This window comes from Monodon monoceros, unplaced genomic scaffold, assembly GCF_005190385.1.
Source record: "Monodon monoceros isolate NGI ecotype Baffin Bay Population unplaced genomic scaffold, NGI_Narwhal_1 Super_Scaffold_21, whole genome shotgun sequence".
In the NCBI taxonomy this organism is placed as follows: domain Eukaryota; kingdom Metazoa; phylum Chordata; class Mammalia; order Artiodactyla; family Monodontidae; genus Monodon; species Monodon monoceros.
In genome coordinates this window covers 146,914,012-146,928,857 of record NW_021703778.1, presented here as the reverse complement: position 1 = coordinate 146,928,857, position 14,846 = coordinate 146,914,012, and the positions used below count along the sequence as shown (strand labels likewise).

At 42.8% G+C, this 14,846-nt stretch overlaps 1 protein-coding gene across 2 annotated transcripts; it reads left to right on the top strand.

The window, feature by feature from the left end:
* The first annotated feature begins 479 nt into the window (after window positions 1-479).
* Window positions 480-13,279, top strand: ACYP1 (acylphosphatase 1). Of its 2 annotated transcripts, none has more exons than XM_029236214.1 (3): window positions 480-787; window positions 5,365-5,462; window positions 12,848-13,279. In XM_029236214.1, the coding sequence occupies exons 1-3, from the start codon at window positions 625-627 to the stop codon at window positions 13,061-13,063; spliced, it is 477 nt and encodes a 158-aa protein (XP_029092047.1). In that variant the 5' UTR covers window positions 480-624; the 3' UTR covers window positions 13,064-13,279. The 2 variants fall into 2 exon arrangements, with proteins under 2 accessions (XP_029092047.1, XP_029092048.1); XM_029236215.1 differs by lacking the exon at window positions 480-787 and adding an exon at window positions 4,902-5,047.
* The last annotated feature ends 1,567 nt before the right edge of the window (window positions 13,280-14,846 follow it).

Below are 14,846 nucleotides of genomic sequence, written 5' to 3'. Positions count from 1 at the left end.
CTCACCCAAAGAGTCCCCGCGGCTCAGACGGCGGGTCTGTAATCTGAGACGCGGGGACCACCTGATCTGGCCGCCGCGGGTTTTAGATCCGGAACGCCTAAGTCGCATTCTGTCCTGGAGGGCTCAGCCGGGAAGCCTCTACTGGAGACTCCGCTTTGGGGACAAGCCCTCGCTCTACAATCTGTCGGGCCCTTGGGAGGTCAAGGTGCTGACCCCATGTCTCCCCGCCCTTCCGCGTACCTGAGGCTCTCGGGAACAGTTGTTGCTCAGGGGAAACCCCAGGACTTAGTTTTCCCGACCACGAACCCTCCCTCCACCGACGGCCGCGCAGGCGCTCTCAGCTGGCCTCTGTTTTTCCCGTTGCCTGGAGACGGGAGAGCGTGGGCGCCCAGCCCCACCTCGCCGCGAATTCCGCGGTGGGTGGGTGGGTGAGGCGTGCGCAAGCGCAGTCCGCACACCACCGGGCGCCGCCCCGGGCGCGGGCGCGGAACACCAGGGTGTCGCCTGACCCGGTGTCCCGCCAACTCTGCAGCTCCGTCCAGCTCTGCCCTTAGGGGACGGGGGAATGGGGTGGGAGAGGCTTTTCTGGGGCTCCATCAAAGAGCTTGGATTTTTCTCAGAGCGATGGTCTCAGATCCTGGGGTGTGCCCTTCTCTGGCAAAAGACGGAGCGCCTAGATGTGCCCTCAAGTCATTCTGCCGCAGGATTCCGGTGCCTGCCCTCTTAGCGGGAGTGGGCCTGCTGATAGCCTTTCTTAGCACGTTCGGCTGCCTTGTACGGGCCCCAGGTACGGCTGTATACTATCTCTCCATGCTTTTCCTCGCAAATAGTTTGGAGCTTGCGTCAAATTTTAGCAACTCGGCTAGGTTTTGCTACGCAGAAGGGGGGAAATTTTTGTAGCCAATCTAATTATTTTGATATAATGTTTTACTCTCACGTGGTAACTGTGGGCCTCTCTTCTTAGGGCCCAGGAGTGACTCAGAGAAGTGTAATGATAATAAAGTTAACTACCAGATCGAAAATGCTCAGTATAACCTGGTTTCAACACTAAAGATACTCCATAACTTGCTAACATCAGAAGAGAGTTTATTTGTCTTCATACTTCAGTTCATTTGTGTAAGCTGTTTGGAACAGGCAGCTTACTTTTTTCCCTGTAACTACTTAAAAGATTCATGCACATGGAAAATAATATAGACAGCAGTGGTCGGTGTTAATACTTCAACATGTCATAATACAGCTTTTACATGTTATAAAGAAACGCCTTGGTGGTGCTCCAAGGCAGTCCTTTTATGCCTTGTTTTCTTTCCTAGTTGACTCTCCACTGCCTTCTCTATGTATGCATTTTCAGACATTTCCCACTCTTCTCAAGGTCCCAGTTATCTCAGCATGGGGCTTGCCTGTCATCAACTCCAGAAGCTCCCCTCCAGCCTGGCAGAATTTCCCAGGGTGCCTCCCTCCATCTTGACTTCTTTCCCTCTTTATGAGGAAGAAGAATCTTTGTCTTCCCTTGAGTTCTCTTGACTTAGTCCCTTTCAGTACCCTCCAGGAACTGACTCACTTTACCCCTGCATCTTGTTAACCTCAAGTTGTATCTATCCACACACGCTTCTGTGGTTTTAGAATATGCTTAACTTTGCCCTGCACAAAAAGCCTCATTTCCCTTGGCCACACCTTTCACCTTAGGGTCCCATTCCTTTCTCCTCTTCTCCACGTCTTAATAGAAAACTTTACATTTCCTGCTCCCACTTCCTCAACTCCCCTTCATTGTCCAGTCCATTGTGGTCTGGTTCCCCGCTGTCCGCTTTATTTAACTGCTAGGCTACCAGTGACTTTCCAATGACCCTAAAGACAAAAGCTGCTATTTCTTCAGCCTACTCATTTGACACTGATTTTTCTCTCCGTTGGAACTCTTCTCACTTGCTCCTGTGTGCCTTCTTGGTTTCTTCTTTCATGTCCTTGCATTTATGTCTTTTCCTCACCTTCCCCCCAAATGTTAGGTGTTCTCCAAGGCCCTCGTATTTCTCATATAAATGTAGTTTCAGACATTCTCTTCCTTAATGATTTCAGCCAAATGCTGAAATTTCAGGTCTCACCTATGTTTAAATGATATCTAGCTTAGTTCTCTCTCCTTAATTACGGACTCAAATTTCCAAATTCCCATGTAGCACTTGCACGTGAATGTTCCTCAGGAACCACAAACTCAATATGACAGAAAACGAAGTTGTGATCACCTCCGCATTCCCCAATCTACTTCTCCAGTGTTTCCTCTCATGCTGAAAGCATCAGTCATCTTCTACTCCTCCCACTTTGTCACCCCCTCTCTCTAACTGGTCAGCAGGCTCCGTTGAAGTTACTCTGCGATGTCTCATATATGTCCCCTCCTTTACGTTTCTACAACCCTAGGTGAGTTTCTCCCTCACTTCTCACTGGGATGGCACCACTCTCCTAACTGCTGTTCATCTGCTCCCCAAACCTATCCTTCTGGCTGCTGCCAGAATAATTCTCCTGAATACTTCTGACCCCATAATTCTCCTACCCAGTGGCTTCTTCTTTACCTATAGGATAAAGTTGAAATGTGTAACTTTGCATGGAACTTCAGCTTGCCAGATTAGGTCCAGCCTACCTTTCCAGTCTTGCCTCCCCAGAGGCTAGCCCAGGGCATCTGAACCTTGGCTGTGCTTTAGGACTACCTGGAAAGCAATTTCTGGGAGTGAGGCCTGGGTATCAGTATTTTACAAAGCTTTCCCCAAGGTCCTAATGTGCAGCCAGGGTTGAGAAACCCTGGTCCAGCCACACCTGACTACTTGCACTTTCTTACCTCAGTGGCCTTACTCCAAGCTCCACGTACTGGGAGGTGGTGGAGCATAGCATTCATGGGAGTAGGTTCTGTACTCAGACTGCTTGGAACTAAATCCCAGCTCCATCACTTACTGTTTGTGGTTGTGTAACCTTGGGTAATATGCTGGTTCCTCCAAGAATGCTTTCCCACTCTTCCCAGCCAGAATGAATCTCTTTGCTCCTTTGTGTTCTCATAATATTTTCTGTCCTTGTTCTAGCACAGGGCTGGCTCATGATGAGCTCTCAGTGGATGCTTGTGGAATTGAATTAGCATGTTGTGCATTGTATTGTCATCATTTGCACGCGTATTTGTCCCTTACACTAAATAAAAAACTCTTTGAGGGCAAAGATTATATACCATCCATCTTTGTATATCCTGCAGTGTATATACATAGTAGATACTCAATAGGTTAATTCTACAGAGAAACTAGTTTTTTAAAAATAAATTTTAAATAACATCAGCCAGTTACTCTGTTCAGCATTATTTTCAAATATTACCAAGTGTAACAATTCAGTTCAGCTTCCCACCCCACTCCCACCCCAATGCCAGCACTGAGGTTGTATGATTCTCCAGGATCTGGATCCTCACTTTGTAGTGGGGAGCTGATGGAATAATGAATCTCCATGGCTTCCATTGCAAATCCATCTCACCTTGCCAAGTCTGCCAACCTGGCATATTCACAAATGGAATCTTATGTTATGAAGGGATGTAAGGTACACAAGCACTCCAAAGAGCAACAATAAACACCGCAGTTTTCCTTCATACACATTCTTAATCTTAAGGGTATCTGTATTCAAATGCCTTCAAGGTGACCCTACTTTTTTTTTTAATTAATTTTTATTGGAGTATAGTTGCTTTACAGTGTTGTGTTAGTTTCTGCTGTACAGCAAAATGAATCAGCTATACATATACATATGTCCCCTCTTTTTTGGATTTCCTTCCCATTTAAGTCACCACAGTGCACTAAGTAGAGTTCCCTGTGCTATACAGTATGTTCTCATTATTTATCTATAAGGTGACCCTATTTTTTTTGTTGTTGTTGTTGTTGCGGTACACGGGCCTCTCACTGTTGTGGCCTCTCCTGTTGCGGAGCACAGGCTCCGGACGCGCAGGCTCAGCGGCCATGGCTCACGGGCCCAGCCGCTCCGCGTCATGTGGGATCTTCCCGGACCGGGGCACGAACCCGTGTCCCCTGCATCGGCAGGCGGACCCTCAACCACTGCGCCACAGGGAAGCCCAAGGTGACCCTATTTTTAACAATCATCACCCACAACTCCCCTTGACAATTCCCTTCTCCCGAAAGAAATTCATGCAACTTGGTCACTTGGCTTAGATTGACTGATTCAGTTGTGATTATGGGTTATTTTGCTTGTGCTTGTGATTGATGGATTGATTGCTTTAGATAAGCATTGTTTGTAGTTTTCTTAGTAAGGTAGACTCTGGTGGGCCGCTTCCAGAATCACAGAGGGAGAAATAACCTCCACTGGGACCTCCTATACAGTTATCTCCACTACCAATTCCAGCCTTAGGCATGACTCAGAATTGGAGGAGAACTGAGAAAAAGGGCAGAAAAGTTGTATGTCTTCTATTTAATTTGTTTATCTGTTTATGATGTTTAGTGTTTATCATCTGTCTCCAGAGTTTAATCTCCTCCGGTCCAGGGATCCTTTTTGTTCATTAACGTATGTCAACCACCTAGAAATGTGCCTGGCACACAGAGGTTCTCAGTAAATATTTACAGAATGATTGGATTTATCTCAAGTGTTTCTTCGTCTTTGTCTTTATCCCCGCGAGAAAATGAAAAAAGGCGTGCGCTTAGTGACAGAGGTGGGGTGAGGGCTCGGTGTGCAGAATCCTAGCCGAGACCCTGGACAGATCCCGCCCCCCCGCCAATCGGAGGCTCTGGAGCTACTAGACACTGGCGTCCCGAAATCCCACCCCCTGGGCGGGCTCTGGGCCGAGCGCGCCGTGCGTGATTGGCCGGTGGAGGTGATGGGTCTGAGAGACAGCAAAGGAGGAGCCGCGTTCTAAGCTACCGGGCGCGGCGGTTACGCAACCGGGGGAACAATTGGCCTGCTGGTCTCCCGGGTAGTCCACCGGAGAGGAGGACGAGGAGAGTGAGCCTGGGGCAGGGCCCCGGGGCGTGCTCATCAGTTCAATTAGCCCTAAAATTTTAATAGGGCATTCTTGTGGGGGCGCGGAAGCCAGGTTAGCGTGGGAAGAGGGAGGGATGGAGAGGGAGCGGGACCGGGGATGGGTGTAGGGAGGTAACTGGATAAGCAGGTAATTGCCCTAAAAGAGGCCTCTGTGGGCTCCCTTGCCCGGGTGTCTTCCTGTTAACTTCACACACCCGCGCTTACACGTGACCGCTTACTTACTCCGAAGTACTGGCACCTTAAGGTCAGGGAGAGGTCACAGTGGTTAACGATGGAGAGGTGTGTGTGTGACCCATTCTGCCTCAGGATTGGGGGCCCGGGAATAGGATAATGAGTCCTTTACTTTTCTGCTTTCATGGTCTCTGACAGGTCTGAGCGTGAGTATGGCAGAAGGGGACACCCTGATATCAGTGGATTATGAAGTTTTTGGGAAAGTGCAAGGTGTGTTTTTCCGCAAGTACACTCAGGTATGTGGCTTACAGGCTTTGGGGACATACCTAGGGTATGAGCATGGGAACAAGAGACATGTTCCTGAAAAATATGCATTGGAGAACCTTTCTGTTTGGTAGCTGGATGGCAAAGAGGTGGTTTGTAAAACAATGGGTATGAAAATGCTTTGCAGTGGGTAAAACACAATGCAAATGGAAAATTTGTCTACTGTTATTATTGGTCTTTTCTAACAGTGGTACTTGAGTACCTAGACACATATGGGTGAGCTTCTCTTTTCCAAAGGGGAATAGAGGGCTTCCCCAGTTCTCCCTGTTGTGGCATCATCAAACCAAGTCACAATTCTTGTAGGAAAGTTAACATTGATCAAAGAGATGGCATTTAAGTGAACTTGTGACATTTAATTGCTTCCTCTGCAGCTGCTGCATTTTCTTCAGACCTCTTTCCTTTTTCAACCTCTCCCATTCCCCTGTGTAATTCCTTTCCGCTCATTTTAGCTTTTAAAGAACAATTACCTTTTCCAGGTGAAGCTTTTCTAATGAAAATACTTTATCCATTCCAGGGTAAGTAATGGTAACATTGAACGTGGAGCCTGGTATTCCTATTTGATATTAGGGAGTAGTTGAGGGGATGAACAAACTATTGACAGCCTCTGTCTTAATATCACTAATCCTCCCTCAGTGGGCACACACAGATGCAATCTCAGTTTGCCTTCTGTCTTCTATAGAGGGGTATCAGGCTATTGCCTTCCCAATGTATCTCCAACCCCAAAGATACTGAGTTAAGACTGCAGAACTTGCCAAGTGTCACATTCCTGGGACTGTGGTACTTAAAATTCAAACGTGAATCTTTGAAATATGAATGTTAAATATCACTACCTCTTTTTCCAATTACTTGCAAATCATTTCCTCCTGTTTCATGCTCATATATGAAGTGCCTATTGGAAAAAAAGAATTACTGAAAGTCATAGCAAGAGCTATGTTCCAATTAGCTTTGCTACTAATTATGTATGGTAAGTTCCTGTGATTTAGTAAATGGAGGTGGCAGCCTCAAAGATTAATTAAAGTTGTTGAGCGAAAAGGACCAGATGGCAGTATACTCCATCTTTCTCTACTGCGCCTCCCACCCCTCAATTTAAAGAGAGAATAAAAGAATGCAGAAAAACAAATATTGATTTGGAAAACTGCAAGGAAAATGTCATCCTTTTTTCCCCTTAATTAGACTTGTAGTTTATTCTTGACTACTTATAATCATTTTATTATATATGTTCATTTTAACAATTATTTTGTTTTGCTACAGTCTTTTTATGTGTTGATATCATCTAGCCTCTTAATTTAATTCCATCACTCCTAGAATGAGTGATAATACTTGAAGGGATTTTTTTTTTAAAGTTGGAATATAATTCACATTCCATAAAATTCACCCTTTTGGGACTTCCCTGGTGGTCCAGTGGTTAAGAATCCACCTTCCAATGCAGGAGACATGGGTTCAATCCCTGGTCGGGGAACTAAGATCCCACATGCCGCGGGGCAACTAAGCCCACTCACCGCAACTACTGAGCCCATGCACCACAACTACAGAGCCCACGTGCTCTAGAGCCTGCACGCCACAACTAGAGAGAAGCCCGCGCACCGCAACGAAGAGCCCCTGCACTGCAACGAAGATCCCGCTTAAGGCAACTAAGACCCAACGTAGCCAAAACTAAATAAATTAAATAAATAAATAAATATTTTTTAAAAATCACCCTTTTAAAGTGTATAATACAGGTCTTCCCTGGCGGTGCAGTGGTTAAGAATCGCCTGCCAATGCAGGGGACACAGGTTCGAGCCCTGGTCCGGGAAGATCCCACATGCCGCAGAGCAACTAAGCCCGTGCGCTGCAACTACTGAGGCTGTACTCTAAAGCCTGCGAGCCACAACTACCAAAGCCCACGTGCCTAGAGCCCATGCTCCACAACAGGAGAAGCCACTGAAATGAGAAGCCTGCCCACCGCAACGAAGAGTAGCCCCTGCTCGCTGCAACTAGAGAAAGCCCACACGCAGCACCGAAGACCCAACGCAGCCAAAAAAGAATAACAATTAAATAAGTAATAAATTTATTTTTTTAAGTGTATAATACAGTGGTTTTTTAGTATTTATAAAGATGTACACTAATTCCAGAACATTTTATCACCCCAAAAAGAAACCCCACACCCATTAGCACTCACTCATCCCCCCAGCCCCTGGCAACCACTAACCTCATTTCTATCTCTATGGATTTGCCTATTCTGGACATTTAATGTAAATGGAATCATACAATATGTGGCCTTTTGTGTTTGGCTTCTTTCACTTGACATGTTTTCAAGATTTATCCATGTTGTAGCTTATATCAGTACTTCATTTCTTTTTATGGCTGGGTAATATTCCATTGTATGGGGAATTCCCTGGCAGTCCAGTGGTTAGGACTCGGCGCATTCACTGCCAGGGCCTGGGTTCAATCCCTGGTTGGGGAACTAAGATCCCACAAGCCTTGCAGTGTGGCCAAATAAAAAAATAATTGTTTAAAAAAATATTCCACTGTATGGATATAACACATTGTATATATCCAATCATCAATTCATGGGCATTTAGGTTGTTTCTACTTTTTATCTGTTATAAATAATGATGCTGTGAACATTTATGTACCTGTTTTTATGTAAACATTGTTTTCAGTTCCCTTGGGCATATATACCTAGGAGTAGATTGCTGGGTCACATGATAACTCCATGTATAACGTTTTGAGGAACTGCCAAAGCAGTTTTCCAAAGCAGCTGCACCATTTTACAGTCCCACTATCAATGCATGAGAATTCCAATTTCTCCCAATTGTCAACAGTTGTTATTGTCTGTCTTCTTTATTATAGCCATCCTGGTGAGTGTGAAGTGGTATCTCATTGTGGTTTTTTGTTGTTTTGTTTTGAGGTATCAATGAATTTAAAAGGATTTAAGTCATATAAAGCATGTTCTCCTATGACCATAATGAAACTAAACTGCCATCAATAACAGAAAACTGGGAAATTCCCAAATATTTGGAAACTATAGAACACATTTTTTTTAATTGTGGTAAAATATACATAATGTAAAATTTGCCATTTTAACCATTTTGAGTATACAGTTCAGTGACCTTAAGTACATTCATATTGTTGTGGTACCATCACCATCATCCATCCACAGAACTCTTTTCATCTTGCAAAGCTGAAACTCTGTACTCATTAAACAATAACTCCTGATTCCCCTTCCCTAGCCCCTGGCAGTTACAGTTCTACTTTCTGTCTCTATGAATTTGACTACTCTAGGTAACTCATATAAGTAGAATCATATAGTATTCGGTTTTTTTCCGACTTGCTTATTTCACTAGCATAACATCCTTAAGGTCATCCATGTTGTAGCATCTGTTCAAATTTCCTTCCTTTTTAAGGCTCTGTAATATTCTGGTGTATGTGTATACCCTCACTGTGGTTTTGTTTGCCTTCTAATGGTTAATGATGTTGAACATCTTTTCATGTGCTTATTGGCACATGGAAGAAGATATTTCTTCTTTGGAGAAATGTCTCCAAATCCGTTGCCCATTTTTTTAAAATATAAACTTATTTATGGCTGCTTTGGGTCTTAGTTGCTGCACGCGGGCTTTCTCTAGTTGTGGTGAGCAGGGGCTATTCTTTGTTGTGGTGCGCAGGCTTCTCATTGCGGTGGCTTTTCTTGTTGCGGAGCGTGGGCTCTAGGCACGCGGGCTTCAGTAGTTGTGGCACGTGGGCTCAGTAGTTGTGGCTCGCGGGCTCTAGAGCACAGGCTCAGTAGTTGTGGCACGTGGACTTCAGTAGTTGTGGCGCACAGGCTCTGCAGCATGTGGGATCTTCCCAGACCAGGGCTCGAACCCGTGTCCCCTGCATTGGCAGGCGGATTCTTAACCACCGCGCCACTAGGGAAGCCCTTTAATACATCTTTATTGGAGTATAATTGCTTCACAATACCATGTTAGTTTCATTTGTACAACAAAGCGAATCAGCCGCACCCATACACACGTCCCCACATCCCCTCCCTCTTGAGCCTCCCTCCCATCCTCCCTATCCCAACCCTCTAGGTCATTGCAAAGCACTGAGCTGATCTCCCTGTGCTATGCGGCTGCTTCCCACCAGCCAGCTATCTAACATTCCATAGTGTAAGTACGTCGATGCTACTCTCACTTCACCCCAGCTTTGTCCTCCCACCCCATGTCATCAAGTTCATTCTCTATGTCTACCTCTTTATTCCTGCCCTGCAACTAAGTTCATCAGTACCATTTTTTTTTTTAGATTCCCTATATATGCGTTAGCATACAGTATTTGTTTTTCTCATTCTGATTTACTTCACTCTGTATGACAGACTCTAAGTCCATCCACCTCACTACAAATAACTCAATTTCATTTCTTTTTATGGCTGAGTAATATTCTATTGTATATATGTGCCACATTATGGAAAACAGTATGGAGGTTCCTTAAAAAACTAAAAATAGAACTACCATATGACCCAGCAATCCCACTACTGGGCACATACCCTGAGAAAACCATAATTCAAAAAGAGTCATGTTCCACAGTGTTCATTGCAGCTCTATTTACAATAGCCAGGACATGGAAGCAACCTAAATGTCCATTGACATATCATGGGCAGTTTTTGATTACTAATTCAATCTCTTGTTATAGGTCTATTCAGATTTTCTATTTCTTCTTAATTCAGTTTCTGTAGTTTTTGAGTCTTTCTAGGTATCTGCTCTTTTAATCTAAGGTATCTAATTTGTTAGAATACAACTGTTCATATTATTCCCTTATTATCCTTTTATTTTTTTTGTAAGGTTGGTGGTAATGTCCCCTCTTTCATTTCTGATTTTAGTACTTTGAGCCTTCTCTCTCTTTTTTTTTTAATTGATCAGCCTAGCTTAAGGTTTGACAACTTTGTTGGTCTTTTTAAAGAATCAACTTTTGGTTTCATTTATTTTTTCTTTCTTCCTGCTTTCCTTCCTTCCTTTCTTTTTTTCTTTTTTCTGTATCTATTAACTCCTGCTCTAATCCTTATTATTTCCTTTTTTGTGCTTGTTTTGGATTCAGTTTGCTCTTCTCTTTCTAGTTTCCTAAGGTGGAAGTCTAGGTTATTGGTTTGAGGGTACTTTCTTTTTAGATTGAGACTAGAGTTGGTGATTATATTCGTTAAAATGTTTCCAGGGGCTTCCCTGGTGGCGCAGTGGTTGAGAGTCCGCCTGCCGATGCAGGGGACACAGGTTCGTGCCCCGGTCCGCGAAGATCCCACATGCCGCGGAGCGGCTGGGCTCGTGAGCCATGGCCACTGGGCCTGCGCATCCAGGGCCTGTGCTCCGCAATGGGAGAGGCCACAACAGTGAGAGGCCCGCGTACCGCAAAAAAAAAAAAAAAAAAAAAAAAAATGTTTCCAGACGACCATCCAAGCAGAAATATTATTATGAGGGAGAATTAGCTTTTTGGAATTTTCGTAGGAGAAAACGCTGCTTACTTGTTTAGATATATATTCAAAACTGAACATGACTCAGCAACATTATGTTATCATTTAAAAATAAAAACAGGGACTTCCCTGATGGCACAGTGGATAAGACTCCGTGCTCCCAATACAAGGGGCCTGGGTTCGATCCCTGGTCAGGAAACTAGATCCCACATTAATGCTACAACTAAGAGTTCGCATGTCACAACTAAGGAGCTGGTGAGCTACAACTAAGGAGCCCACCTGCCGCAACTAAGACCTTGTGCAACCAAATAAATAAATATACATATATATGTGTGTGTGTATATATATATATATATATATATATATATATATATATAATAAGAACAGAATCGAGTGCACAAATAAAACCCATAGGAAATCCCCATTCTCAACACCAGTCAAAGTTGGGAGTGTTTTGTTCGCTCTCAGAGTTCAGATAAATCGTATTGCAATTTAAAATGTAAATAAATTAGTTTTGAGCAGTACTGTTATAACCTCCTGCTCAAAACTCAACACAATCATTCCTCTAGCTAATTACCATATAAGGTAACTAAGAACTAGGGATAGCCCATTCCCCTAGGTTAAAAGAAGTAGAAGAGTGCAGTTGTTACACAAAGTCAGCTGGATGTGGAGTCTTATTCAAATCCATTCTCTGCATTCTTTTTTAATGCCACAATCTACAACACTCAATCATGCTGTAGGTATCTCTTATTTTTCTTCATTCCTTAATTTGCTCTGTATCCTTTAAACTGTTATTTATTTGACCAAAGTCTCTTGTTCATTATGCAAACATGTCTTTGCTTTGAACGTAACTGATTTGATGAATACTTCAGTTCCTCATCAAACATAGTTTTGCTATGCATAACATTTCCTTTGGCCAACTCCAGCAATTTCCCATATTTCCTAGGTCACTAGTCTGGCCCTTGGACATGCAATCAAGTTAACTCCCGTTTTCTTTTGTAATCTGACCCCTTCTATTTAGATAGAATGTAACAATCAATAACTTTTATAATATCCTTAATTGGAAATTTTACAAAAATAAAGTTGCCTCTAAAACATTGCTACCTTTCCCCAATTTTCAGTCATTCCACAGTTAATGATTTAAAGGAAACAGCATTGGAAAGTCTAAGAAAAGAGCAACTACAGTGATTAGATGATTTTCATAAGCTTATGCAACATTAAAGACATTGTGATTATTTAGACAGAAGAAAGTCAAGTGAAAACAATAGTTAATGTAGTCTCATGAGACTTTGGTGTTTAGAGGCTGATCACCAGCTGCTTTTTCCTTCTCTAGGGGGATGAGAGAAAGTGGGCTTTGGATGCACCATAAAGACCTTGGGTTAGACAGTTTCTTTACAGTGAGGACAGTGGATTGCCTTGCCCAGGAAATTGTAAAATACTCTCTAATGATCTTTAAAGAGATATTGGACGCTTAATCATCTGGATTTGTTTAGGTGTGGTCTTGGTTAAAGAAAAAAAGAAGGATCAAATAGCTTCATGCTTTTTCTATTTAATATACCCAGTAGTTTCTTGATTAGGAGACGGAAAATGAACAAGATATACTCCAGTATCCTAACAACAGTCATCCTTAGGGAATCATTTTGAAAACATCTGATTTGGTCTTAAATCTTTAGTACTTAACCAAATTGACGACATAGTGAGAAATTCTGGTGCCTGGTTTTATAGGGTGGAAGAAGGAAATGGAGTCAAGTGGTCAACACTGCATGTTAAGATCAGCAATGAGGTTCTCCTTGCTGTAGTTCTGTTTTGACTGTTGTGGACAATATCAAATTAGTTTCAGTGGCTTGATTCTAGGCCAAGATTCTGGCAAGAGATTGTAGTCTAATTTTGTTTTGTTCAATCTCACTGGATTTCTCTCTCTTGTCTTTTTCTTTCCCTTAGGCTGAGGGTAAAAAGCTCGGATTAGTAGGCTGGGTCCAGAACACTGACCAGGGCACAGTGCAAGGACAATTGCAAGGTCCCACCTCCAAAGTACGTCATATGCAGGAATGGCTTGAGACAAGAGGAAGTCCCAAATCGCACATTGATAGAGCAAGCTTCAACAATGAGAAAGTCATCTTAAAGTTGGATTACTCAGATTTCCAAATTGTGAAATAACGGTCTGAATTTAAATTTTCCAAGATACTCAGTGGTTTTGTTTTTTTATTTTTAATAGGGATAGAATTATTCTGTGTTCAATATTAGAATTTGTAAGTAAGTTATTTTAGTATCAGATATTTGATAGTTACTGTATATTATGTGTATGATGGAAGGATTACAACTGTACACAATTCTAATCAATAAAAACACAGAACCTTCTGTGTGGGATACTTATTTTCTTTTTGGTAAACTTCATTTTGGGCAAAATAAGAGGTATTTACTTAATGAACATCTTTGGGAAGAGAATTTTGAGGTAATTTAAAGAAGTCTGAAAGAAAAAGCAGTTACTTTTAATCATTTCTTTTTAATAGTTTCCATGAACTTTTCTTCAGGAAATTGTACCTAATAAGAACAAATACCACAAGTTCAGTTTGTTAGCTGTTCAAATGATATTTTGGACCAATTGTTTTTCATTTTCTGGAGTTTCTGCTGTCATCCCTGTCCTCTGCGTAAGGAATTCACATAAATCGATATTATGGGCTAAATTATCCCCCCCCCCCCCAAATTCATATGTTGAGTCCTAACTCTGGATACCTCAGTATGGGACTACACTTGGAGACCGGCCTTTTATAGAGGTAATTAAGGTTAAATGAGGTCATTAGGGTGGGCCCTAATCCAATATGCCCCAGTGTTCTTATAAGAAGAGGAAATTTGGACACAGCCCTGTGTGCACAGAGGAAAGAACATGTGAAGACAGAGGGAGAAGACAGCAATTTTACCAGCCAAGGAAAGAGGCCCTAGAAGAGATCATCATTTCAACACTTTGATCTCAGATTTCTAGCCTCCAGAACTGTGACAAAATAAATTTCTGTTGTTTAAGCCACCCAGTTTGGTACTTTGATATGGCAGCCTTAGCAAACTAATACAAGCGATAAGCATTTTGCTTCATCAGACTTAGATATCTCCTGATTTGGTTTAGTCAGCCATTAAAAGTATATATCAGGGCTTCCCTGGTGGCGCAGTGATTGAGAGTCCGCCTGCCGATGCAGGGGACACGGGTTCGTGCCCCGGTCCAGGAGGATCCCATGTGCCGCGGGGCGGCTGGGCCCGTGAGCCATGGCTGCTGAGCCTGTGCATCCAGAGCCTGTGCTCCGCAACGGGAGAGGCCACAGCAGTGAGAGGCCCGCGTACAGCAAAAAAAAAAAAAAAGTATATATCAAATGCTTATTGAGTTTGACAAGTTTATCATAAATTCCAGTTTTTTAAAATACAAGGTTTCAATGAAAACAGGACAAAGCAAAAACTGTAGGTTGGTTAACGAGTCCCATAACACCTATTCTCACAATGCCCTTAGAGTTCCACTCTCATTCATTAGAAAAGAAAGCTGCGGTGGTATTGGGAAGATACCAAAAAAGTCAACGAAGGGAGTCTTGTTGTCCTCATCTGTAAATTAAGAATAGAGCTATACAGTTTCTTGGTCTTTTCCAGCTCTGAAATACTACTATAGATCTCTAGATGGAAGGCTTTGGATTTAGTAATTAACTGAGTACCTAACATAAGCCAGGCACTGTTCTTGCCATGGGGATACAGCAGCAAACAAAAATAGACAAAATCCATACCTTCATATAGCTTACATTCTAGTGAGAGAAGATAGACGATAAGCAAATAAAATATATATTGAATTAAATGGTCGTACGTGCAAAGGAGAGATGAGAGAAGGGGAAAGAAGAAAAAACAAGTAAAAATTGCTAGAAACAGCTTTTCACGCCATGCTAAAACGGGAAAAGGATTGAGAATTCGG

Excerpts from the sequence above, each read along its gene's own strand:
- ACYP1 (XM_029236214.1), top strand. The coding sequence starts at position 625 with ATGGTCTCAGATCCTGGGGTGTGCCCTTCTCTGGCAAAAGACGGAGCG. Across the intron at positions 788-5,364 it reads CTGCCTTGTACGGGCCCCAG|GTCTGAGCGTGAGTATGGCA; the intron begins GTACGGCTGTAT and ends GGTCTCTGACAG. Across the intron at positions 5,463-12,847 it reads TTTTCCGCAAGTACACTCAG|GCTGAGGGTAAAAAGCTCGG; the intron begins GTATGTGGCTTA and ends TCTTTCCCTTAG.